Source organism: Phoxinus phoxinus, assembly GCF_949152265.1.
Source record: "Phoxinus phoxinus genome assembly, chromosome: 12".
Taxonomy (NCBI): domain Eukaryota; kingdom Metazoa; phylum Chordata; class Actinopteri; order Cypriniformes; family Leuciscidae; genus Phoxinus; species Phoxinus phoxinus.
Window position 1 is genome coordinate 579,503 of NC_136887.1, and position 26,890 is coordinate 606,392.

The window sequence follows — 26,890 nt, forward strand, 5'->3', positions numbered from 1 at the left end:
TGGAAACATCTTGAAAAAAAAGTGTATTTTTCCACAAACTGTGTAGGCCTATGCTTGCAAATTGTATAATATCCAAGGTAAACATTTCTAGTAATTGTGCAGTTAATTCTCATTCGTATTTTCAGAAAGTTTTGGATGTAGGCTATCCTCTCCCCAAATTTGTCACTAATAAAACACAAAAATAATTTAAAGAGAAGGCTTATATTGACCTTTTAAGATTTTGTTTGCACCTTGTAAATTAGGTTTTGATGTGGCAGTAAAAACGTTATAATCTATCCAAAACGAAATGTTGTCTTTCATATTTCGTCTGTAACATATCGTCTTTTATAATATATATTAGGGCATAAATGTTAATTTGCAGTTTAATTTGTTGCTTATACAAATACATTTTATTTCAACGTATTCAGTCGATTTTTACTCATCTCAGTAGGCAATATAGATAGTTTCATTCAAACACAGAAACGCGATTCAAATTTAAACAGTCTTTTGCGGTTTACAGACACCATTTCATATCGCGATTAGAACAAAGCACTTACTGATGATCTGCAGCTGGATCCGTTGTTAGGCCACTCCAGCACGTTTGAGGTAAAATTTCCAGGATTATCACAATATTATTATTCCTCACAGCGAGTGTGTTGTCCAGCTGTTGTGGGCGTTGACTGGTTTGCATGTGTTGCCTCAGATCTGTGTTTGAATAGCTTGCGCTCTCGATGGGCGTGTCACATTAGCAGAGTAATGAGATGCCAGAACGATAATGAGAACGGCTGATCTCTCGCTCTTTTTATATAGATTACATAAACAGAGAATATTTGTTTTAGTTTTGAATTAGATAATTTAAAACTACACACTTATATGATTATAGAGATATATAGCTCATGTCTGAGTGAATAGTATTCGCTGAGTTTTGTTTGAGTTTAGAGACGTGCTTCAGAAAAAAAGTTCACGGAGACGGAGAGGCATAAAGCACTCCCTGTATATTTTCTTTATTTTACAAAAGCACAATGTTTTATTTCGATTGTAAGTGGACACATAAAAAAGTAGACATTTAACAGCTTATTTTTTTCATATTTCTTAAGTCTGTATGAACAAAACTGACAAAGTATTGTAGGTCTATTTTGCTGCTATGTAAAAAAAAACGAGCAAAACGCGCCTGCGCGTTTGCCGACCTCAGAGGGTTAAATGGGTCCAACTGTTATGCTCGTCAGTAAGGGTAAATGGGTGTTTCTCACAAAAATTTCTGTTGGGGAGGGGTTGCAGGCAGGGGGACCCTCTTTCGCCTCTCCTTTTTGCCCTTAGTATAGAATCCCTAGCACAGTTAATACGAGATAGCACAGATATTAGTGGTATTGAGGTGAGCGGAGAGGAACACAGGTTGTCGCTATACGCAGACGATGTCATTTGGATTTTACTCAGGTTATAAAATAAATGTGACTAAGACAGAAGCACTCCCCATGAACAATTTAGTTACTTTAATAGGTAGGGTGGAGGCTATTAGAATGAATGTTCTCCCAAGGATCCTCTTTCTTTTTCAAACTCTACCAATCTCTCCACCTAAATCTACTTTTGGTCTTATGGACCGTCTCATCTCAAGATTTATATGGCAGGGTAGGAGACCCAGAGTCAGATATAAAGTCTTACAACTAGCAAAAACTAAAGGGGGTTTAGGCGTACCCAACTTGAAGCATTACTGGTTAGCGTCACAATTACGTGCAATGATAGTGTGGTTATCAGATGACACAAGTACAAGATGGCTCAGTATGGAAAAAAGTTACAGTCCTGATATGCCTTTGTCAGTGATCCCCTTTAATGGGATTAAATCCACCAGAGATCTTTTGGGAGAATGGTCGAACACAACATGTGTAGCTTGGAAGGAAATACAACAAATGTTTAAGTTGACAGGCGATCTTTCCGTTTTGAGTTCAATTACTTACATTAGAGATTTTCTTTCACTGAGACTTGATACAGGATTCAAAAATTGGAAACTTTTAAACCTTCATTATGTACACCAATTATTTAGTAACAACAACTTCAAATCATTAGAACAACTGAGAACAGACTTTAAATTACCAAGAACAGATTTTTTCAGGTACCTGCAATTAAGGAGCTTCATATTGAAACACCCAAACTGGAACAGATTAATAGAGCCCTCCCTTTTAGAACAGTATTTATAAAAAATTCAGGGTGGAGAACGTATGAGGAAACCAATAACCAATGTTTATAAAATCATTGCTTCAATTACAAGAGATAATTCATTTTATGTGAAAGACAAGTGGATCAGGGAGTTACGGCTTGAAATAAGTGAAGAAGTTTGGTTGGAGATATGTGCTCAGGCTCACAAAGTCACGAACGCCAATTTGTGGAAGGAATTTCAATGGAAGATAAATAACAGATTTTTCAGAACACCACAAGTCGTGGCTAGAATGAATCCAAATCAATCAAGTCAATGTTGGAGGGGGTGTGGAGAGACAATGGCAACTCACTCACATATTTTTTGGCAATGCCCATTGTTGGATAACTTTTGGAAATCCATTTTTACATATATTAATAAAGTACTGAATGTTGAACTGATAAGAGATCCTCTGATAGCAATTCTAGGGATGAAACCAGTGGTGATACACAGTAGGAAAAATATGTATTTATTACAAATATTACTGATAGCAGCAAAGAAAACAATTACAGTAAAATGGCTTAAAAAGGAGTCGCCAAACCAAGCTGAATGGCTAACAATTTTGAGAAATATTTACACTATGGAAAAAATTACATATTCATTGAGATTACAGAGGGAACTTTTTACTGAAAGATGGGCACCATTAATGAAGGTGATGGAGGACGGTTTGATCTAACTCTTGATTCTCTGACAGGGGAACTTGTATACAACCCATGTTTTGTTTTAAGTTGATGTTTGTTCTGTTCATATTGTTTACTTTAAATGTTGTTAATTATTTTTTTATTTCTTCTTTTACTTGTACCTCTGGACATATTCTCCTGTGGAATTGACCATATATGTAAGAACGTGTTTATGTTTTGACACCCAAGGATATTGTTTTTGAGTGGAAGTAATTGCTGTAAAAGGAGATCTGAAGAATATTCAAAATAAAAAATAAGTAAAAAAAAAAAAAAAAAAAAGGAATATGGCGTCACAGCAAATGATATCCCTTTTTTGGGACAAAATGTTTTAGTTAAGGGTGGCTTCAAAATATTATGCCTGAACTTTTAGTCAAGCAGAGTCACAAGTAGACATCTGGGTTATTAATATATGATTGAATAAACAGAAAATGTATTCATTTGACTGAACATTTAGAAAAAAATGGAAGATTAATCCCATGATTGCTCAGTATGTTCATATAAAACAGCACTTTCTGAACAAGATCACCACAGTTGTTGACATGTTTCTATAATGTATTTAACTTTGACACATTGGACCAAAAAAAGGCCATGTCATGTCAACCACCAAAATATATATAGGCTAAATAATCATGAACACAGAGCTCTCAAGTTTTGAAGACAGGCAAGAGTGACACATGACCCGACCCAATTGCAGAAAGCTTATCTGTGCGTGCGCATGCAGAGAGAGGCGCTTTCAGACAGCGTTTTTACAAAACAGGACCAAGAAATTAGTAACACAGTAACCAGTTACATTAGTAACAAGTATCACAACTAAATCACCATGATCATATAATATCATCATGTCATCATATTATCAGTCACAATTTCATCACCACGTACATGATTTCAATTTTAAATACTGCATATAGCAATACGAACCACTTAGCAATCAACAAGAGTACTCTTATAAATAAATATTAAATATGATCAGTAATACATAGTCCAAAATACATCTCAGTATTAAATAGTGGTTGACTACTTCATACTCATTCAACATCAATATTGCTTTAAATGTCATTAAATATCAGTGCGTTGTTCATATAAATTCAATAAATTTAAGCATATAGTCTAATTCAGTACAATAAAACAAGTACAGCCAGCGCTAGCACCGGCTAACATGTCCATATACAATACACGAGCGCATATTAGTGCCGTATGACCAGTGCCTCACCAGTTCCCGTATCGTTTAGTCATTCTAAACAGCACAGTCCTAAAGGATAATTCCGGTATTTAACACCTTGAGTCTATATTGTAGTTTGTTTTGGATGAACAAGAGTGGTGGACAACATTTTTTTGACAATGGTTCCTCTCTCGAGTTTTTGACTATAATAGAATTGGCCATGGACCCATTTAACATTGGAGTCAATGGGCATGTCCGAAAATGTCATTAAAACAGCCAATAATGTTCATTTACAAAACTGTTAAACTCACAGAGTGGTTAGTGATGTTTGTTGATGATTATAAACAATATATTGTCGCAATAAGATGGCGCCAGCAGTGTGCACGGCGCAGCGTCTCCCGGTTTTAGTCTGTATATTGTTTGTTATTATTAGTTCAAGTTATCAAAATGTCACAGCTCTGTTTGTATACGATCGTCAAACTCTTTTTTCTATTCGTGATCAATATGCTGTCTGGACAACGACTGTTATCTATGGGAATCAGTCCTCGGATGCACTCCCTCCTACACTCCCAGCTCTGCCGGCGTATTTGCAGCTTACCTCCAGTGCAGCTTCGCGGAGGAAACGGCATAGAAGGCGGAGTAGGCGAGGTGGTGTGGTCGTGAGAGCGAGAGCATATCTACGGTCCACACGGAAAAATAAACCGGGATTTCAAAACGACTCCTTCTTACCAACTGTCTGTCCTTCTTTGGACCTCAAGAGGAGGTGGCTACTCCTGATACAACCTGAAGCGGTCATCGCTGTGGATCAGCTGCGTATGCCAGTGGAGGAATTTGTTCCCCGGCGTTCACAAACGGCCAAGCGCGGCGTGGATCTCATGAATCTCCGTTCATTGGCACGAGCCAAACTACCACACACACAGGACACTGTTCTTAATTTGGCACTGATTAATGTTAGATCATTGTCTAACAAGACTTTTATGTTAAATCACTTTTTTCGATCCCGGGAGCTTGACTATATGCTTCTTACGGAGACGTGGGTTCAACCCGGTGAGTTATTCCCCTTCTCAGAGCTCCTTCTTCCGTCATGCTCTTTCTTTAGCTGTCCTAGAACAACGGGTAAAGGTGGAGGCCTAGCGACAATTTTTAAATCCAGCCTGAACTGTAAAAAAACGCCATGTAATCAATATAAGAGCTTTGAGCTCCAACTTTTTGAACTCAAACTTAAATTACATGGATCAGTGGCATGTGCACTCATCTATCGCCATCCAAAAATCAACAAGGAATTTATTAATGACTTTTCTGCGTTTGTGGCTGGCATTGCTCTAACCTACAATCATTTCTTGATTGTTGGTGATTTTAATATTCATGTTTGTTGTGTTTCTAAGCCTTTGGTCAAGGATTTTTTTAAACATTTTGGATTCTTTTAACCTTACTTAATCGGTGAATGGCCCGACTCACAACAAGGGCCATTCTCTCGATCTGGTACTGTCACACAATTTAAATGTGTCCATAAAGGACATTTTAGATGCAGGTATTTCTGATCATATGCCAGTTTTATTTACTGTCTCTCTGCCGTGCTCCCAAAGCAAGTCGTGCTTCCCTATGAGTCAGCGGCGCATAATTAATTCATCTACGGCTTCATTATTTAATGCAGCGTTTGACACCTCTCCAGTAGTGTCTCGAGATATTTCGTCATTCAAGGACATTGAGGAGTTGGTGGCTTTATTTGACTCTACGTGTACTGAAATTCTTGACTCAGTAGCACCGCTAAAGAGCAAGAAGTCTAATTTAAATAGAGAGCCATGGCAAAATGACATTACTCGTGCTCTCAGAAGGGAATGTAGATGTGCTGAGAGGAAATGGAGGAATGACAGGCTCCATATTTCTCTGGAGATTTTAAGGAATTGCTTGTCTAAATACCAGTCTGCTGCTAAAGCGGCAAAGACCCAGTACATGTCGAACCTTGTGCAAAACAACTGTCATAAACCCCAAGTCCTATTTAACGTACTAAATAGGATAATTAACCCTCCTGAACACATCGGCATTATTCCTAGCACCATTTTGTGTGACCGATTTTGTGAATTTTTTACTGATAAGGTGTCCAGTATTAGGGCATTAACATGTTGTACTGCAGCAGATCCTAGTGTTACACCGTTATGCTTAGGCATATTTGAAAAATTTATCCCAATATCGCTTTCAGATTTGTTAAAGATGGTCCAATGCTTAAGACTTTCTGTCTGTTCATTGGACTGCCTTCCTGCAAAGCTTTTTATAGACGTATTTGACACTGTTGGACTTGTTGTGGCAAAAATTCATCAAACAAACATCACTGCGTAAGGGAGACTCAGAGTCCTATTATAAAATTAAAAGTATTTATTCTTGCAAGAAGGAGCAGTCTCATACACAGCTGTTACCCTGTGCAGAAGAGTGACACACCCCCCGACAGACTGAACTAGCTTTTATCTATAAGTTTCAAGGCCTTCTCCGCAGAGCCTTCCTCCCACAGTAGTTTTCCATTCAGTAATTTTCCATAGACAAGGAAGCCATAACACTAGTTTCGATTCGTCACCAGGGCCAACTCCTAAGCCCTCCTTCACCAAATGGCCTTCTGACATCTAGGTCAGAGGTCCTCGTTCGTCTGTTCTCTGGAGTGTCTCTCCCTTCTGCCTTCCCAGGTACATAAAAAGAATCTTTTCTCACTACAAGTGAGAGTCACACATGTGACATTCTTTGAATCATCTATATTTTACTAAAGATCAATGAATATCATAAAACCGCCACTACAGACTCTATATTTTAAATATGATAAATATGTCTCTTTTAACAGGTTCTGTGCCGGTAACCTTTAAAAAGGCCATTGTATAACCCCTCCTAAAGAAACACAATTTAGACCCCTCTGTCTTGTCTAATTACAGGCCAGTTTCCAAGCTGCCTTTATTGTCTAAAATATTAGAAAAAGTGGTTTATAAGCAACTTTTACTGCACCTTAAATCAAATAATATATTTGAAAAATTTCAATCAGGTTTTAAATCAGGTCACAGTACGGAAACCGCACTTTTAAAAGTATTTAACGATCTCCTCTTAATTTCTGATTCTGGTAGCTCTGCTGTGTTGGTGCTTTTAGATTTGACTGCTGCGTTTGATACGGTCGATCATAAGATTTTACTGTCAAGACTTGAGTCCTGTGCAGGTATCAAAGGCACAGCTCTAAATTGGTTTAAGTCTTATCTGACTGACAGATCTTTTTCTGTAAATTTCGGACCTTTTCACTCTAAGGAAACTCCAATTAATAGTGGGGTGCCCCAAGGTTCTATCCTGGGCCCAGTCCTGTTCTCATTGTATATGCTGCCCTTGGGATCAATTTTCAGGAAATACAAAATTTCGTTTCACTGCTTTGCTGATGACGTCCAGATATATCTACCTCTAAATTCTAAAACCAATTCTATTGAAGCACTGAGTAACTGTCTGGGTGAAATAAGGGATTGGATGTCACTAAATTTTTTACATTTAAATGACAAAAAAACTGAAATTATAATTTTTGGGAAGCCGGATATCTCAGGTTTAAACAGGGCTTTCGGCCCATTACTCCCCAACTACAGCCCATCTGTAAAAAATCTTGGAGTTATTATTGATAGTTCTTTTAAATTAGAGAAACAAATTAGTTCAGTAATTAAAACAAGCTTTTTTCAGCTTAGACTGTTGGGGAAAGTGAAGCTGTACTTGCCGCAAAGTCAACTAGAAAAAGTTATACATGCTCTCATTACAAACCGCTTGGATTACTGTAACTCCTTATACTATGGCCTAGATCAGTCGTCTATTCACCGTTTACAATTAGTACAAAATGCAGCCGCTCGACTGTTGACAGGGAAAAAACGATTTGATCATATTACTCCGGTACTGTCGTCCCTCCACTGGTTGCCTGTTGCTTTTAGAATACAGTTCAAGATTCTATTATTTGTTTTTAAATCTTTAAATGGATTAGCACCGTCTTATTTAGCAGACTTGCTAACTATGCACACCCCAGTCAGAGCACTTAGGTCAAATGACCAGCGACTTCTAGACTGTCCTAGATCTAGACTGAGAACCAGAGGAGACAGAGCATTTTCTGTTGCAGGACCTAAGCTATGGAATGCTCTTCCCCTTAATATTAAGGAAGCTAGCTCTATTGAGTCATTTAAATCGCTTTTAAAGACTCATCTTTTTGATAAATCTTTTAATATAATATGTGCTGTGACGTTGTGATGTTTGATTGTAAAAATGTTTACATGTGTTTTTAACTATTACTGTTACTATTGGGACATTTTGCCTGTGTAACTCTCTCTGATTAATTAGTATGTTTTTATGCTTGGTAGGAATTTCTGTACAGCACTTTGTGGCAGTAATGACTGCTTGGAAATGTGCTTTATAAATACATTTGACCTTGACCTTGACCAATATATGATTCCAATCCGTTTATTTTGCTACAGTGGAACTATTTTTTCAGACACTTCACAACCGTGTAACTTCCGCTCAATATTTGAATCTGAAGCGTTAGCACACTCCCGACCACTTGATGGCGATAACCGATGTTTATGTCTCGCGGGACACTCACGGTCACAGTCGAGTTCAACTTCATATTTCACTGGTCAGTGGTCACGTCTTTCAATATGGTTAGAATTTGTTTTTTGTTTGTTTATTTGGCTTACTCTCCCGGAGCACAGTTGCTCTGCTCGCTAGCCTTATGAGAAACGGAAGCGAGCAAAAAGACTACATCGACCAAATGTAAACAGCCCCCTTTCCGTTTCCGGTAGCGCATTTATATTAACGAGCACTCAGTCCTTCAACAGAATTCAATGGGATTTTACAAAATGACGAATAAAACACGACAGAAACTGTATTTCGCAACACTTTTTGTTTCTGGAACATCAACTAACATCACTAATCACTCGGTGAGTTGCACAGTTTTGAAAACTAATGTTAAAGGTTGTTTTAATGACATTTTCGGACATGCCCATTGACTCCAATGTTAAATGGGTCCATGGCCAATTCTTTTATAGTTAAAAACTCGAGAGAGGAACCATTGTCAAAAAAATGTTGTCCACCACTCTTGTTCATCCAAAACAAACTACAATATAGACTCAAGGTGTTAAATACCGGAATTATCCTTTAACCGAATGGTGGAGGCATCTAAAAAGCTTGGCAGGCATAAAAGTCAAACCAGCAGTTTAGAGAATTCAATTGCAGTGGCTCACACACCACCGGCTCCCACACACCAACCAACAGTGCACAAGCTCTGCGTCAAATCTCGCGATACTAGCGCGAATTCTCGCGATAACGTGAACATAGTGTGGAGCCGTGAGAAGGGAAGATAAGGCAGAGAAAATACCTGGGTTACAGATATTTACCTCAGGGCTTTTTTACCTTAAATGTATGCGTAGAGTCAGAGTGAACTGGAGGCAAGTTTGCAGAACCCAAGTGTAGTTTAATTATACACAAACATGATCAAACATAAAACAAAGGCTTGGCTTTTTTATGGCTTGATAAACTAGACACACATCATGTTAACAATGAACCAAGACAATGACAATGAACCAAGGCAACAGGTGTGTTCTACATGGGCTGTGGCTGGATGTGACCGATCGCCGAGAGTTGCAGGTGGGGAGGAGCTGAAAACGGAGACTAGTCAAACTTTCTGCTTCCCGTAGTGACTCTCACGTGGTGTTTGCATACTTTACCACAGATGAAGTGAAATAAATGCAATATTTGTCCAATACCCAGACGTTTCAGATACTTGATGTATCCATCCATCCATCCATCCATCTTCTTCCGCTTATCCGGGGCCGGGTCGCGGGGGCAGCAGTCTAAGCAGAGATGCCCAGACTTCCCTTTCCCTAGCCACTTCCTCCAGCTCTTCCGGGGGGACACCGAGGCGTTCCCAGGCCAGCCGAGAGACATAGTCTCTCCAGCGTGTCCTAGGTCTTCCCCGGGGTCTCCTCCCGGTGGGACGTGCCTGGAACACCTTCACGGGAAGGCGCCCAGGAGGCATCCGGAACAGATGCCCGAGCCACCTCAGCTGACCCCTCTCGATGTGGAGGAGCAGCGGCTCTACTCTGAGCTCCTCCCGAGTATCCCAATTATATTTGGATAAACATGACACAATATAACATCGATACATGAAAAGAGATGCTACTGTTATAAAAACAGATTTGTGAACATTAGTGGAATTGAAGGTGTTCGAATAAACACGAAACACACGTGAATGTTGTCGTGGTCGATTCGGCCAATCGTGGAACAGCTGTGTCGTCATCAGAGCTCGTGCAGCCGCTCTGGAGAAGCTACCCTGGCTGAGTCCTCCGGCTGCTCTTGAAAGGTTTATCTCTACTTTGATGGGATACGTCACAGTCATGTGGTGTCGGACACAAGTCGGACACAATTTCTAACCGGCATGCACTGCTTCGAGTCAGCCACCGATCAGTCTGCGCGGAGCTGCATGAAGTCACATGGCAAGATCACATGAGGGCAAGGGAATCACATGACAAGGCAGGAAACATAACTGACATGAAACATTAACCAAAAACCAAAACTACCCGTGACATATCCCCCCAACAAAAAACAAAACTAGACAAGAAAGTTCAGAAGGGCGGTCTTGGGGAGGGATGGCGGGTCTTGGGGAGGGATGGCGGGGCGGGTCTTGGGGAGGGATGGCGGGGCGGGTCTTGGGGAGGGATGGCGGGCCAGGTCCGTGCAGGGGAACAGGACATGGGCATGGCAATGGCGGACCTGGGCCGTGGAGCGTGGGCGGATCTGGCAGGCTATGAAGCCTCCAAGCCTCCGGATCAGATTGTTCAGGGAGGCGCAGCCTTAACCAGGTACCTACTGCCCCGAAAAAAAATTATCTTGGGTGGAGCTATAGGGTCGTGGCCTGCAGTGGGCTCACACTCTGGAGTGACGGGCATCTTGGGATGAGACTCTGGAGTGGCGGTCATCTTGGGACTTGCCACACACACAAAATAGTCGTGGCCATGATGATCAGCGCTGCATCATCCGGAGCTGACTCTGGCTCGGCAGGCATGACGTGAAAAGACTCGGGCTCGGCCATGTCGGTACCATGGCATCCAACTCCAGCCGGGCTGGATGATTGGGGGAGAACTATAACGGACAGTGTGTCGTTTCTTGAGACGTAAAATAGCTCCCTCCAGATGAGCTTCAGGACCTCGGGGTGGAGTCTCCACTCCCCGGGCTTCAGTCTCTGCCTCAACAGGATGTCTTCTCCATGAACTGTTCTGCTGTTGTTCATAAATCCCAGTAGTGATGTTGTACAACAAAGACATTGTCATGTCACCATCAGTATCCCAAAGTGTAGCCAACGTTTCATTGGACCTGTATTACTTTTTGTTTTGTCTGTTTTAGGGCTGTAACGATACAGCAAACCCACGATTCGGTTCGTATCCCGATTTCTGACCCACGATTCGATACAAACCGCGATTCTTGCGAGGAGGGAGGATTTTAAAAGCCAAATAAATAAATAAATAGCTAAAGCTAACTCTGTTTTCTTGTAACAAAATACTTTTGAAAAACAAACAGAACTATACTCCATTGTGGAGATAATTCGAGCATGTTAAAAATTCTTCTGAGGTAACCGAGGCTTACTGTCTGTGCTGTAAACCACAAATAATATATTGCCTATTCCGCATGACCCGCATCTCAAGCGCAGGAATAACGCTTGCCACAAAGTGAACGCGCCTATATAGAGAAATGCACACTTCCTACGAATTAGCCTAAGCAGCCATTTCTTTATGTTTTGAATTAACGTTAAATCAAGTAAAGGTATTTCAAGCTTTCTATGTAAGTTTCGTTTCGTTTATGAGGTGAGTTCCAGTTCACGCGCGCGTCGGTGCCACACACACACACACACACACACACACACACACACACACACACACACACACACACACACACATACATACATACAAGCAAACACCGCGCGCTTTGCTCACTTGCTCTGGTGTTTGCTTGTGTGTGTGTGTGTGTGTGTGTGTGTGTGTGTGTGTGTGTGTGTGTGCTCGCGCGCGCGTGTGGGGGAGAGGTGCGATTTTTTGAATAATAATCAAATGATACCCAGCGATCTTCGAATATTATTTTTGCTTGAAATTCCCATACCTAATATGTAAAAGACCCCGTCACAGCCCTAGGATCTATTCTGGAAGAGAAAGATAAGTCTGGGAAGGGGTGTGTCGATCGCGATCTGCCTTCTCACACCGCGACACAGGTTCGTGGATCTGAGTGTCGCGATTTCGGTTTAATATCGTAAATCGTTACAGCCCTAGTCTGTTTTAATAAATGTCTTTCACTGCATTTGAATTCTAATCTGCCTATTCCCTGAAACTTTTTTTGGTTATTGACTCATTGTCCAATTACATTTCACGGCAGGCATTTCAAGATGGCAGCCGAGCCACACATATGTATGGATCGCCGTGTTTGAGATCTCAAGATTTTAGTTTTTTTGTGTGATGTTTTATGTCTTTTAAACTTCAATGAGTATACTCTTGAGAAACAGGACATTCTCTTCCATACTGGGATTATTCTAATAGCGGATAAGGCTGAATTTCGAACTTAAAACCTGGACATTGACCACCTGGATGCCCTGCTAGCAGCCTGCTACAGGTAGCCTTGCTTGTTAGCCTGCTGCAGATTGCCCCACAGCTAGTCACCACCTGCATGATCTATTGCTAGCCTGCTGTTGGAATTACTGCTGCTAGCCTGTTGTCAGTATCCTGCTTGCTAGCTGCCTCTTGGATGCCCTGTTGCTACCCTGCTTCTGGTAGCTCTGCTGCTAGCCTGCTGTTGGTAGCCTTGCTTCATAGCCTGCTGTTGGTAGCCTTGCTTCATAGCCTGCTGCTGGTAGCTTTGCCTGCTAGCCATCACCTGGATGCTCTGTTGCTAGCCTGTTGCTGGTAGCTACCATCTGGATGCCCTGCTGCTAGCTGCCCTTGCTAGCTACCACCTGGATGCCCTGCTGCTAGCTGCCCTTGCTAGCTACCACCTGGATGCCCTGCTGCTAGCTGCCCTTGCTAGCTACCACCTGGATCCTGCTGCTAGCTCAACTTGCTAGCCACTTTCCGGATACCTTGTTGCTGGCCCCATTTGCCAGCCACTACCTGGTGTCTGGATAATTGACAGTACATTGCATTGAAGTAAGTGCAAGCCTCTCTAGAACAAGGTCTTGTTGCTGACTTTTTGACTTTTTCTGTTTTCTGCTGAACCATGGATACATTCCGACTATTTTTCATTTTTTCTGCACTTTTCTCATATTTCTCAGTACCTTGTGTTACTTTATGTGCAATCAAACAACATGACTATGCTCAGTTAGGCAGTAAAACAGACAAAGTATATTCATTTGATAGAGACTCTGCCTCTTTAATGATACTACGGACTTTTGGGTTAATGCCGGACAGATTTTCTGTCACTCTGGCTCTATTGTCATGTTTTATTATGAGAACGCTCATTAAAATTATTGCATTACCTAACAAACTGCATACAACTGTATTGTTAAAACAACATTACTGTAGTGCCTCAGATGTGCTCTGTCGTGCCTTGATTATATTACTGCTTATGATCTCTGGTAATGTTCATGTCCACCCTGGCCCTTCTTCTGATGTACTTTCTGGTGTTGTTTTTCCTACGGATTGGCCTCAAATAACATTTGTTTTGATGATTTTTGTAACCGCAATAACCTTGGGTTTTTACATGTAAATGCAAGAAGCATATTACCTAAATTGGACCAGCTTAGAGTTTGGGTTGAGAGTTCTAATCCTGACGTTTTGGTGATCACTGAGACATGGTTGCGTAACTCTATTCCCTACCCTGATCTGTATTTATCTGGTTACAACTTGTTTCGCCAGGATAGGTCATCTAAGGGTGGGGGGGTGGCAATTTTCACCAAAGAACATCTTCAATGTAGTATAGCCCTGGCAAAGTCTATACCCAAACAGTATGATCTTCTTGTTCTTAACATGAAACTATCAAACAGCTTTTCTTTATCTGTGGCTGGCTGCTATCGCCCTCCATCTGCACCAGCATGTACCCTAGAGGCCTTAAGCAATGCTCTTGCCCCTTTCACCAGGTCTGAGTTGATCATACTTGGTGACCTAAACTGGGACATGCTTAAGCCCCCTGAGAAAGTTGTACAACAATTTGACTGCCTAAACCTTCATCAAATCGTAAATCTACCTACCAGATACAACCCAAAAAGTTGTGACAAGGCCACATTGATAGATGTTGTGTTTACAAACGCACCACTCATGTACCTATCGGGTGTTTTTTGCAATGACCTCAGCGACCACTGTTTCATTGCCTGTGTTAGAAAACACCTTTCTGTTAAACAGCCTGTCGTAATCACTACTAAACGTAGTTTGAAACATTTTGATGCTCAAGCTTTCTTACGTGATTTGGCCCATGTAAACTGGTATAGAGTCAACCTGATTCCCTCTGTTAATGATGCATGGTTGTTGTTTAAAGATTTTTTTACTGCTGTGATCAACAAACATGCCCCAAACAAAAAGATACGCATAAAAAACCGTAACATCCCATGGATTAATCGTGATCTAGCCATTCTGCTTCAGCAAAAAAATACAGCCTGGCGCAAAGCACGCAAGTCACATTCTGCTAAAGACAATCTTTTATTTCGTCAAATCAGGAACAAGGCCACACAAGCGGTGAGGGAGGCTAAAGCTGGCTTCTTTAAAGAGCAGTTCACACTCTGTGGTGCAAACCCAAAAGCATTTTGGAATACAGTAAAAAAACTTGAAAACAAACCCCGGACCATACCATTGTCCATAAAAATAGATGACATAATTGTTACTAATAAAAATTTAATGGCTGAAGCTTTCAATCACCACTTCATAAATTCTGGCCTTGTTTCCAAGGCGTCAAGCCATATTGCTATAGCCTCTGCAGCCTCTAATACCTGCAGCCTTGCAGCACCTCCTCAGTTTTTCCATCCGGCCTGTTTTAGTGGGGGAAGTCCTGAAGGAATTGACTGCTCTGGACCCCAATAAAGCAGCTGGGTCAGATGATCTTGCCGCTTTCTTCATTAAAATTGCTGCCCCTGTCATTGCGGCTCCTCTAACAGCCATCATTAATCTCTCCCTTCATACAGCCGAGATTCCACCTGCTTGGAAAGAAGCTGTTGTGCTTCCTCTGTATAAGGGCGGTGATCAGGCTGACCTAAACAATTACAGGCCAATCTCCATCTTGCCGTGTGTGTCTAAAATTTTGGAAAAACTTGTCAATAAACAACTAATCAGTCATCTCAATGTTAACGGTATCATCTCTGGGGCACAATCTGGTTTCCGATTAGGGTATGGTTGTGTTACAGCTACCACTAAAGTGCTTAATGACATTACATCCGCGTTAGATACCAAACAACTCTGCGCTGCTATATTCATTGACCTTGCAAAGGCTTTTGATTCTGTGGATCACAACACACTTATCCACAGACTTAGCAGCATTGGTGTCACTGATCACTCACTGGTTTGGTTTTCAAATTATCTCTCTCACCGGGTTCAACGTGTCAAATTTGAAAACCTCTTCTCCCACTCCCTTCCGGTTACCAGGGGTGTCCCCCAAGGCTCCATCCTTGGGCCTACACTTTTCTCAATTTACATTAATAACATTCCCCAGGCAGTTGGTAATTCCTTCATTCACTTATATGCTGATGATACAATCCTTTATGCCAAAGGTTCCTCTCCAGATGCTGTTCAGGCTATCCTGCAAGATAGCTTTTCCCAACTACAGCAGTCCTTTACACAACTCAAACTCACTCTTAATACCTCAAAAACAAAAATCATGTGGTTTTACCGTAAGGGTGCTACGCCACCTCCTGCCCTTAACATCACCACCTGCAATGGGACTACTTTAGAACAAGTCACTGCATATAGGTACTTGGGCATCTGGTTGGAAACTTCACTTTCTTTCTCCATCCACATATCAAAGCTGCAATCTAAGGTCAAAGCCAAGCTTGGTTTCCTTTATAGAAACCGCTCTTCTTTCACTACTTCGGCCAAACTTACTCTAATTCAAATGACCATTCTACCCATGCTAGACTACGGAGACACTATATATAGGGTTGCTTGCAAGTCCACTCTATCAAAACTTGACACTCTTTACCATTCTGCTATTAGGTTTGCTACAAATGCTCCTTTCAATACACACCACTGCGCACTATATTCTTCTGTTAACTGGCCCTCCCTTCACAATCGCCGAAAAATTCATTGGTTCACCTTCATTTACAAGACCCTTCTCGGCCGTTCACCTCCTTACTTAGGTCACCTGCTGCAGCCAAAGACTGTCACTTATAATACTCGATCCTCAATTCATTTTCAATTAAGCTTTCCCAAAACCAACTCTGCCTTTGGTCTAGCATCTTTTCAATCTGCTGCCGCTCGCGATTGGAACACGCTGCAAAATATTATCAAACTGGAGACATTCATTTCAATTGCATCATTCAAAACTATTATATCATCCTTGTTCACGGATATATGCAGCTGCTTCTCTACATAGTTATTATTATTATTTTTTTAAATTTTTATCATCCATTATCACTTCTATGTACCTATACACTTAGCTGGTTATAAGTGTCTGTTGTCTACTGTGTTGTGTTTTAAACTGTATCTTGTATGTATTTAATGTATTTATTTTAGCCCTCCTTCCCTTTCCCTAAGTGGTTATTCCACTTGTCAGGCCGCCATTGTAAATAAGAACTTGTTCTTAATGACTTGCCTGTAAAAATAAAGGTTTAATAATAATAATAAAAAAACACCCTGCGTTACGTATACCTTAATGCATGTGTTCCTAAAGGTTGTACATTTAAAACATGATCAAAACCGTAATCTATTTTGATGACAAAATTTTAAATAAGTGAGCAAGTGACAAATATTGAAATCGGAATCGGCCCGGTGCATCACTTATTCTAAAATGTAATTAGGTTCCAGTATCAATACTAGTCTCAACTGGTAAACCACAGACTCCTACGACAACTTTGAGTAGTGTTGTGGAGTCAGAGTGAACTAAAGAGTCATGATGAGTTTAGTGTGTTTGTTTGGCTTTCAGAGGCTGGAATGGGAAGATACATTTTCCTTCCACCTTTCCTGGGGTTTGAATGGGTTTACTCTAGCCCAGTAATCTCTTTTTAAGTTAAAGTGCCGTTCAACCATGGATTCTACCTTTACCAGCTGTCCAAAGGTATACCCTGCCCCTTGAAGAGGTTAACCCTGTCAGAGTCAAGTCAAGTCAAGTCAAGAATATTTGTATAGCGCTTTTCACAATACAGATTGTATCAAAGCAGCTTCACAGTATTAATTAAAATAATAATAAAACGTCCATGTTTGGTAATGCTAATCAATAGTAATATTGATTGATTCATTAAATTGAATATCCCCAACTGAGCAAGCCAAAGGCAACAGTGGCAAGGAAACGAAAAACTCCATCAGGTGACCTAATGGAGAAAAAAAAACCTTGGGAGAACCCAGGCTCAGTCGGGGGCCAGTTCTCCTCTGGCGGTTATGAACTAGAGGCCGGATTTAACTGTAAGATTAAAACATTTATATGAATGCCTGGTTAAAGAGATGCGTCTTTAATCTAGTTTTGAACTGGGAGAGCGACTCTGAGCAACGAACAGTATCAGGAAGGCTATTCCAGAGTTTTGGAGCTAAATGTAAGAATGCTCTCCCTCCTTTGGTGGACTTAGATATCCTAGGTATAACCAAAAGCCTCGAATTTAGCGATCTTAAAGAGCGCGATGGATTATAGGGCGATAGAAGATCCGTTAAATAAACTGGAGCTAAGCCGTTTAGGGCTTTATAAGTCAGTAACAATACCTTATAATTAATACGGAACTTTATAGGTAACCAGTGTAGAGATGATAAGATCGGTGTTATATGATCATATTTTCTTGATCTGGTAAGAACTCTAGCGGCTGCATTTTGGACTAACTGTAGCTTGTTTACGGAGGATGCAGGACAACCAGCTAATAGAGCATTACAGTAATCTAGTCTCGAGGTCATGAATGCATGAACTAACTTTTCTGCATCAGAAACTGATAGCATATTACGTAGTTTAGCAATGTTTCTAAGGTGGAAAAATGCCGTTTTTGTAACATATGAAATATGATTTTTAAAAGACAGGTCGCAGTCTAGTATGACACCCAGGTCTTTTACTGTAGAGGATAAAGTAGCAGGACATCCTACTATGTTAAAGTTGTATTGTGAGAGGTTTTGTGGGCGGTTTTTTGAACCGATGAGTAGTACCTCCGTCTTGTCTGGATTTAATAGAAGAAAATTACGCGTCATCCAATCTTTTATATCTTTAACACACTCTGTCAATTTTGATAATTTAGCGTTTTCATCCGGCCGTGATGAAATATATAATTGAGTGTCATCAGCATAACAATGGAAACTAATTCCATGTTTCCTTATAATATTTCCAAGTGGCAGCATATATATTGAGAATAATAGAGGGCCTAGCACAGATCCCTGCGGCACTCCATAGTTTACTGAAGTTATGATCGATTTTTTTCCATTTAAATAGACAAAATGGTAGCGGTCAGATAAGTATGATCTAAACCAGCTTAATGCTTGTCCTTGAACGCCAGTATAATTTTGTAGTCGATCTAAGAGTATTGTGTGATCTATAGTATCGAACGCAGCACTAAGATCAAGTAAAACTAGTATTGAGATACAGCCTTGGTCTGAAGCTAAAAGTAAATCATTAGTGATTTTAACGAGCGCAGTTTCAGTGCTATGGTGTGGCCTGAATCCAGACTGAAACTTTTCATAGATGTCATTTTCTTGCAAAAAAGAGCTCAGTTGAGCGGACACAACTTTTTCTAATATTTTAGACATAAATGGAAGATTTGAAATGGGTCTATAATTTGCTAGATTATGTGGGTCTAATTGTGGTTTCTTAATGAGTGGTTTTATAACTGCCAGTTTAAATGTTTTTGGAACGTGACCTAAAGATAGAGACGAGTTAATGATATTGAGAAGAGGCTCTTCCACTACAGGTAACACTTCTTTCAGTAGTTTAGTTGGTATAGGATCTAATAAGCACGTTGTTGTTTTAGATGAAGTGATAAGTTTATTTAGCTCTTTTTGTTCTATAGTTGTAAAGCACTGTAATTGTTCTTGCGGGGTGATAATTGAGGCTGATTTATAAGGCGCGATAAGAGTGGGTTATAAGAGTGGGTTTGCTATTATTTAAAATTATCATTACTTTCTTACTATCTTACTCCAGCCCTCTCTCCATTCCCTGCAAGGAAACAACAATTCAGTTAATTCCTCAAGTTCATTGGCAACATACAGGTGTGTGTGTGGTACTCACCAGCTGAAGTCTCCATCTCATCTGTCTCCTGCTGTTCCGTTGACTACCTGCTACATAACCTGAGTGACATGTGAAGCCCAAAAAATAGTTTACCTCTATATATTATATCTGTCATATCCTAATAGAAGACTAGACCATGAAAAATTGAGCCAACAAGAGTGCTTCAGACTGGGGTCCATTCCTGGATTCACTTTGTCGCGATCTCAGGCCACCAGTCACCACCACACATGTTGCCGCACCAATTCCTCCTGCTTTGTCATCATTCACTGCCAATCCCATATGGTCAACCCGGTGCCCTACTCCGGTTCAGCGGAGGACTGCAACGTATTCCTGATACAATGTTCACTGGCACTGGAGATACAGCCGCATCATTTTCCCACAGAGCAAGTGAAGGTAGCCTTCATTATTTAATTGCTGACGGTATGAGCGCTTTAGTGGGCTGAGACGTTATGGCAGCAAGCAGGACCCATAAAGCAATCCCTAAACAGTTTTGTTGATCACTTCTGTGAGGTATTTGGAAAGCCTTAAGGCTATTCCTCTGTCAGTGATTAACTATATCATATCCATTAGGAAAGAAACTCTATCACTGATAATGCTTTAAAGTTCTGCACGCTGACTACCGCAAGTGGATGGAACGAGCGTTCGCTCATCGTGGCGTTTAGCTGCATACAATGGTGGTATAAGATTAGAGAGATTCATCCAGCTGGCCATCAGAGTTGCGCATCGTGCGCAGGGGTGTTTAGAACTTCCCCATAGCCAGCAGTTCTCACTGCCTAACTAAACAGAGGATGCCAGTTCTCCAGAACCAGAGCCCATGCAAGTGTAAATTACCAGATTGACTCCAGCTGAGGAGCAACAATGGCTGACCCAGGGTATCTGTATGTATTGTGGCGCCCCTGGACATGTCATAACCACATGTCCCATTCGTCTTCCTCGTCCACTGGTGAGTGTTGTGAATGTATCAGCTTCTCCCACTTCCATTGTGTCTGTTTTAGTTATCACCCTCATTGACTCTGGGTCAAGGGAGCTCTGCACCAACTCAACCTCCAAAAGACTGTCAATGAGACAATTTACCAAGTACACCCAGTAACTGGAAAACCGCTCAGCTGTGAGAATGTCCGCTTCCGCACTGGTTCCATACAACTCCGTGTTGGTCAATTACATTGTGAAGAAATCCATCCTCTGGTTCTGCAGAAGTTCAACGCTGGCATCTGTGGCTTTTCAAACATCAACCAATCATCTCCTGGACTTCATGGTGAAATCATGAAGTGGGGTTTCGCAGACTTACTGTTGTGGTCTCCCATTCCTATTCAACCTCTTCCATGAATTCCACCTTCAATTAAAGCCTGATCGAACTGCAATCATTGGAAAATCATGACTGTTATGGCCCCTTCAGAGATGTTTTTTGCCCAAGAAGAGCTCCCCAATTTACCATCTCGCAGGACATGGGACTGTGCAATCGACCTCTTTCTGGCTTTACCAGTCTGGGAATCCATCTGCCACACAAGCTTTCCATCAGCTGAAAGAAGCCTTTATCACCACGCCCATCCCTTAACCGTTTTGACTGATCACAAGAATCTCGAATATCTGCGTGAGGCCAGGAGACTCAACTCCCATCAAGCCAAATGGGCTTTAATTTTCACCCTCTTCGAAATCCAGGATTCCTATCTCATATCCATGCTCCTGATGATACAAATTAATCTCCTGACCGAGACATTTTCCCACATCTCATCATAATCCCAATTCAATGGTCCTTAGAGGAACAATTGAGACAAGCCAATGCCTCTGGGAATCCTGCGCCGGGGTGTCCACCAGGTCGCCAGTATATTCCACACACTCAATGTACCCCTCTAATGACCTCAAGGTTTGTCAGACAGTTGGTGCGGGGATGCTCCGATTGTGCCATCACAAAAACTAGGAGTGGACTAAATCACAGACTTAACCCCCACAGATGGTTTCACCTGTGTCCTAGTCATAGGATCGCTTCTCCAAGACCTGCTGACTAGTCCCTCTAAAAGGTTTACCCACCACCATGGAAACAGCTGAACATATGTTTAACAACGTCTTTAGGAACTTCAGACTCCCTGAAGACATAGTTTCAGATCGTGGACTGCAATTAATTTCAAGAATATAGAAGGCATTCCTCTCTCTCCTAGGTGTGTTTGTAAGCCTGTCATTTCACCCCATTCCAGTGTGTGCTTGGTTACCAGCAATGTTCCCTCTAAGCTGCGCGCGGTCGCGCACTTCTGTTGCCGCGGCCGCGCAGAAAATAATAAAATGCCACGCAGAGATCTGACGCAAAACTGGGATTCTGCACACCATCATTTACCCGCACCCTAATGCATTAATCCCACATTCCATGTAACTCATCCCCCTTTCTCTTCTTCTCCCACAGAGCCTGGTCCTGTGGAGGATCCCCCTGCCTCTAGTCATGGAGGATGGAGCCATTTACTCTGTATGTGAGATCCTGGATTCCCCTGCGCTGAGGTAATCACCTGGGGTCTCATTTTATAAAACTCTGTGTACAGTCGAAAGTGTACGTGCGCCCGAAAGCCAAAAATTGTGTTAGCCAAAAAATATTGAGACTTATAAAACCGTGCGTACGCATCAACCTGTGCAAAAGTCCCTCAGTAAAACCAAGTCTGAGGAAGATCGTGCGTACATTCATCTCCATCCCGTCTTCACCCTGAAATAACCATATATGGAGCTCACAACACCTAGTTTTACTATGTATATCCTCATCTGCATATAGTTTGCATATGCATATTCATCCACGCGATACCATGTTTAACCCTCTGGGGTCTAAGAGGTTTTGGGGTTCCTTGAGATGTTCTGAATGATGAATGTTCACACCTGAGAAGACAATGACCTGCATAATGAGCTCAAGTAAAATTTCATTGGAGTAATAGTACTTTTACTTGAGTATAATATTTTATTACTCTTTCCACCTCTGTAAATCGCAATAAGTGTTGTGCTTTGTTTAGATATTAAACGAAGTCTCAGCTTTCAAATTCTGTCCATTTGATCACAAAATTCAAACAATAAATACCGCTTTGGTGCTCTTTAATGTGACGTGAATGATCACTGTAGCGCCTGAGTTCAAGTGTAGTAAACTCTTTACTACGTTACTAAAGGAAATTAACATGAATGAATATCAGAAAATATGTTGAAAGATATAGAACAATTTACCATAATCCGTATCATGTCATGTAATCGCTCAATCCATGTTTCAAGATGTAAAAAACCCGCTTGTAAACAGAAAAGCATTAACTTCAGCAAGAGCTCGCCACCAAGTGGACAGGAGTGAGAATTACAGTTACAGGAGAAAATACGTATGTAAAAATATGAAAGCCGTCCCTCATTTTGACAGATTACTGTCCACTGCTAAAACAATTCAGCCAATGATGGAACATTTTTGGTTAACGCGACCTCTGCTGTTAGCATTAGTTAATGTACAGTGAAATGAACAATTGTATCAGAATTGACAAAGATTAATAAATGCTGAAAAACTATTTTGTTGATTGTTTTGTATTTGTTAGATTGTAAAGTGTTACCATCATACAGACGCACACACTCATCGTGCATACAGTATACATCATTGTACTTAAATATAGAATGTATTTGTATAAAATGCCCCTTTTATGATATTCTAGAGGCCCCTAATTTGTTTTGGAGTCTCCTACTTTGAGATTGGCCAGCCAGCTCAGTCTGTTGTGATTGGTTTACTCTGCTCTGATTGGCCAGCTCAGTCTGCTGTGATTGGTTTACTCTGCTCTGATTGGCCTGCCAGCCAGCTCAGTCTGTTGTGATTGGTCTACTCTGCTCTGATTGGCCAGCCAGCCCAGTCTGTTGTGATTGGTTTACTCTGCTCTGATTGGCTGGCCAGCCAGCTCAGTCTGTTGTGATTGGTTTACTCTGCTCTGATTGGCCAGCCAGCTCAGTCTGTTGTTATTGGTCTACTCTACTCTGATTGGCCAGCTCAGTCTGCTGTGATTGGTCTACTCTGCTCTGATTGGCCAGACAGCTCAGTGTGTTGTGATTGGTCTACTCTGCTCTGATTGGCCAGCTCAGTCTGTTGTGATTGGTCTACTCTGCTCTGATTGGCCAGCCAGCTCAGTGTGTTGTGATTGGTCTACTCTGCTCTGATTGGCCAGCTTAGTGTGTTGTGATTGGTTTACACTGCTCTGATTGGCCAGCCAGCTCAGTGTGTTGTGATTGGTCTACTCTGCTCTGATTGGCCAGCTTAGTGTGTTGTGATTGGTCTACTCTGCTCTGATTGGCTAGCTCAGTGTGTTGTGATTGGTTTACTCTGCTCTGATTGGCCAGCTCAGTCTGTTGTGATTGGTCTACTCTGCTCTGATTGGCCAGCCAGCTCAGTGTGTTGTGATTGGTTTACTCTGCTCTGATTGGCCAGCTCAGTCTGTTGTGGGGCCAGTGAAAATTTGAACCACTGGCGTTGAGCACTTATCAATGTTATATGAATTGAATATTTCTATTTTGACAAATCTTTCTTTCTTTCTTATTTCAGACACCAGTGCAAGAATGGCTACGCTGAACACAACATCTCCTACGTTAAATGGTTCAGAGTGTCCATCAATTGATGACTTCCGCAACCAAATCTATTCTACAGTATACTCCGTCATCACCGTCTTTGGGCTGATAGGCAATGGCTTTGCCCTCTACGTGCTCCTGCGCACCTACCGCCAGACCTCGTCCTTCCACATCTACATGCTGAACCTGGCCGTGTCGGACCTGCTGTGTGTCAGCACTCTGCCCCTGCGGGTGCTCTACTACATCAACAAAGGCCAGTGGAACCTGGGGGACTTCCTCTGCCGCGTGAGCTCCTATGCCCTGTACGTGAACCTCTACTGCAGTGTCTTCTTCATGATGGCGATGAGTTTCACCCGCTTCCTAGCAATCGTGTTCCCGGTGCAGAACCTGAGGCTAGACACTGAGAAGAAGGCGGCATGGATAGTTTGCGTGGGCATTTGGATGTTCATTTGCACCACCAGTTCACCCTTGCTCTTGTCTGGTCAGCATACTGATCCAAGGACAAACAAGACCAAGTGTTTCGAACCGCCAGAAACGGCAGGCAGCCTAGATAAACTAGTCATGCTGAATTACTTTTCCCTGGTGGTAGGTTTTACTATACCTTTCCTGGTTATCTTGCTGTGTTATGCAGGCATCTTGCACACTCTACTTAGAAACAGTAACAGTATGAAGAAGCAGCGCTACACGCGGAACAAGGCCATTCGGATGATCGCTGTGGTGATGCTGGCTTTCTTGGTCAGTTTTATGCCCTATCATATACAACGCACGCTGCATCTCCACTTTAAAGGCCGCAAAGACACTACCTGCGATGAAGTTATCTACATGCAGAAGTCTGTGGTCATCACCCTCTGCCTGGCTGCGGCCAACTCCTGCTTCAACCCGATGCTCTACTTCTTCTCTGGAGAGAACTTCCGTCACCGCCTCTCCACCTTCCGCCGGGCTTCTGCAAACATGTCTCTGACCCAGCGAGGCCGCCACGTTCCCCGGAGCTCCCCGCCGGTGGAGGAGAGTGAACTGCAGTGCTGTAATGGTTCAGACAAACTTGGGTAGAGGGAAGGAAAATGAAGAAGCAGAAAAAAGAGAAAGCTTATTCTTCAAAATAGTATTAATAATAATTAAAGATTCCTATGTACTACATTCCAGTATTAAGACAAATAACCTGCTCTGTAGATCTTGTGCATGACTTGGATAAATATACATATTTCAAGAATTATGGGAATATATTTGCAGGTAAAAACATATTCTTGGGATATAACATTTTTTCAAAATGCATTTCATAATTCTGATATCTGAACCCTCAGTAATGGTTATTGGATGTGGTGTGGTATTCATTATTTAACTATTTAAAAGAACACTTAATATATAAACAGAGCGTTTTCTATGTACAATGTGTATTCATTGTCTAATATGCACTTATGACAGCTTTTTGGGATGTATCAATGCTTATTGTAAAACAAACTTTGGACCTTAGAGCAAAACAGACAGAGATGACATCAAAACTGCACAGAAAAGAGAAAGAATTCAAGTGGAATCAGCACTCCAGGGCCATACACCACAGAGACCCTGTCCATGTGGCACCAGTAACCAGAGGTCAAGTCAAGTCAAGTCAAGAATATTTGTATAGCGCTTTTCACAATACAGATTGTATCAAAGCAGCTTCACAGTATTAAATTAAAATAATAATAAAACGTCCATGTTTGGTAATGCTAATCAATAGTAATATTGATTGATTCATTAAATTGAATATCCCCAACTGAGCAAGCCAAAGGCAACAGTGGCAAGGAAACGAAAAACTCCATCAGGTGACCTAATGGAGAAAAAAAAAACCTTGGGAGAACCCAGGCTCAGTCGGGGGCCAGTTCTCCTCTGGCGGTTATGAACTAGAGGCCGGATTTAACTGTAAGATTAAAACATTTATATAAATGCCTGGTTAAAGAGATGCGTCTTTAATCTAGTTTTGAACTGGGAGAGCGACTCTGAGCAACGAACAGTATCAGGAAGGCTATTCCAGAGTTTTGGAGCTAAATGTGAGAATGCTCTCCCTCCTTTGGTGGACTTAGATATCCTAGGTATAACCAAAAGCCTCGAATTTAGCGATCTTAAAGAGCGCGATGGATTATAGGGCGATAGAAGATCCGTTAAATAAACTGGAGCTAAGCCGTTTAGGGCTTTATAAGTCAGTAACAATACCTTATAATTAATAAGGTATACCTTATAATTAAAGAGGTGTGGACTCGAGTCATGTGACTTGGACTCGAGTCAGACTCGAGTCATGAATTTGAAGACTTCAGACTCGACTCGACAAAATGTACAAAGACTTGCAACTCGACTTGGACTTTAACATCAATGACTCGTGACTTCACTTGGACTTGCGCCTTTTGACTCGAGAAGACTTGCTACTGAAAACTGGGGAAAAAAATGTTCACACGGCCGCGCCGCTCTCTGTTTATCTGCATCTGTGAAAAAAAAAGTGCACCACCTGTATGCATGCAGAGAGCATGCGCGCTGCCTGCACGACATCCAATCACTGTAGTCCCACGTTGTTTTGAAAGACAACCGATGAAGCGCAACAAGCAACAACGCACCAGTTGGCAAAAGGAACAAATAAGTCGTCGTATAAACAAATGACTTAGATCAGTGGACAGGGCGCATATGAACGAGCAGAGACAGGAGCCCCGGTCGCGCGCGCGCGCGCACTCACTGTCTTCAAACAACACTAGCGCTGTATGCTCTCTCTTCCTCACCTCGCGCATATCAATATACGATAGTAAAAGGTAGGAAGACTGATTGTGTTTTATAGATCAGTAGTTTGCTCAAATAAAGTGTTTGATTAGTTAGCAAGTAGCCTACATGTTCAGGAAAGCAATAATACAAATAGTATGGGTTAATGTAACGGTAAACGGACTCTGCACAAAGCTCTTTTGAAGCTGTCAAATGGTATTGCTATTGGACACTTAATTGTGATTATTGCTGCTC

The 26,890-nt window shown here is 41.6% G+C and overlaps 1 protein-coding gene across 3 annotated transcripts in view; it reads left to right on the forward strand.

The window, feature by feature from the left end:
- The window catches only part of cysltr1 (cysteinyl leukotriene receptor 1), a 32,224-nt gene extending 6,427 nt beyond the window's left edge, over positions 1–25,797 (forward strand). The window contains exons 2-3 of one of the 3 annotated variants that reach the window (XM_079630752.1): positions 21,759–21,850; positions 23,892–25,797. In XM_079630752.1, the coding sequence (XP_079486878.1) occupies positions 23,906–24,964 (1,059 nt within the window). In that variant the 5' untranslated portion in view covers positions 21,759–21,850; positions 23,892–23,905 and the 3' untranslated portion in view covers positions 24,965–25,797. Of the gene's footprint in view, positions 1–20,572; positions 21,851–23,891 lie in introns of those variants that run through there. The other 2 variants (XM_079630753.1, XM_079630751.1) reach the window with 2 other exon arrangements.
- Positions 25,798–26,890: the final 1,093 nt, after the last annotated feature.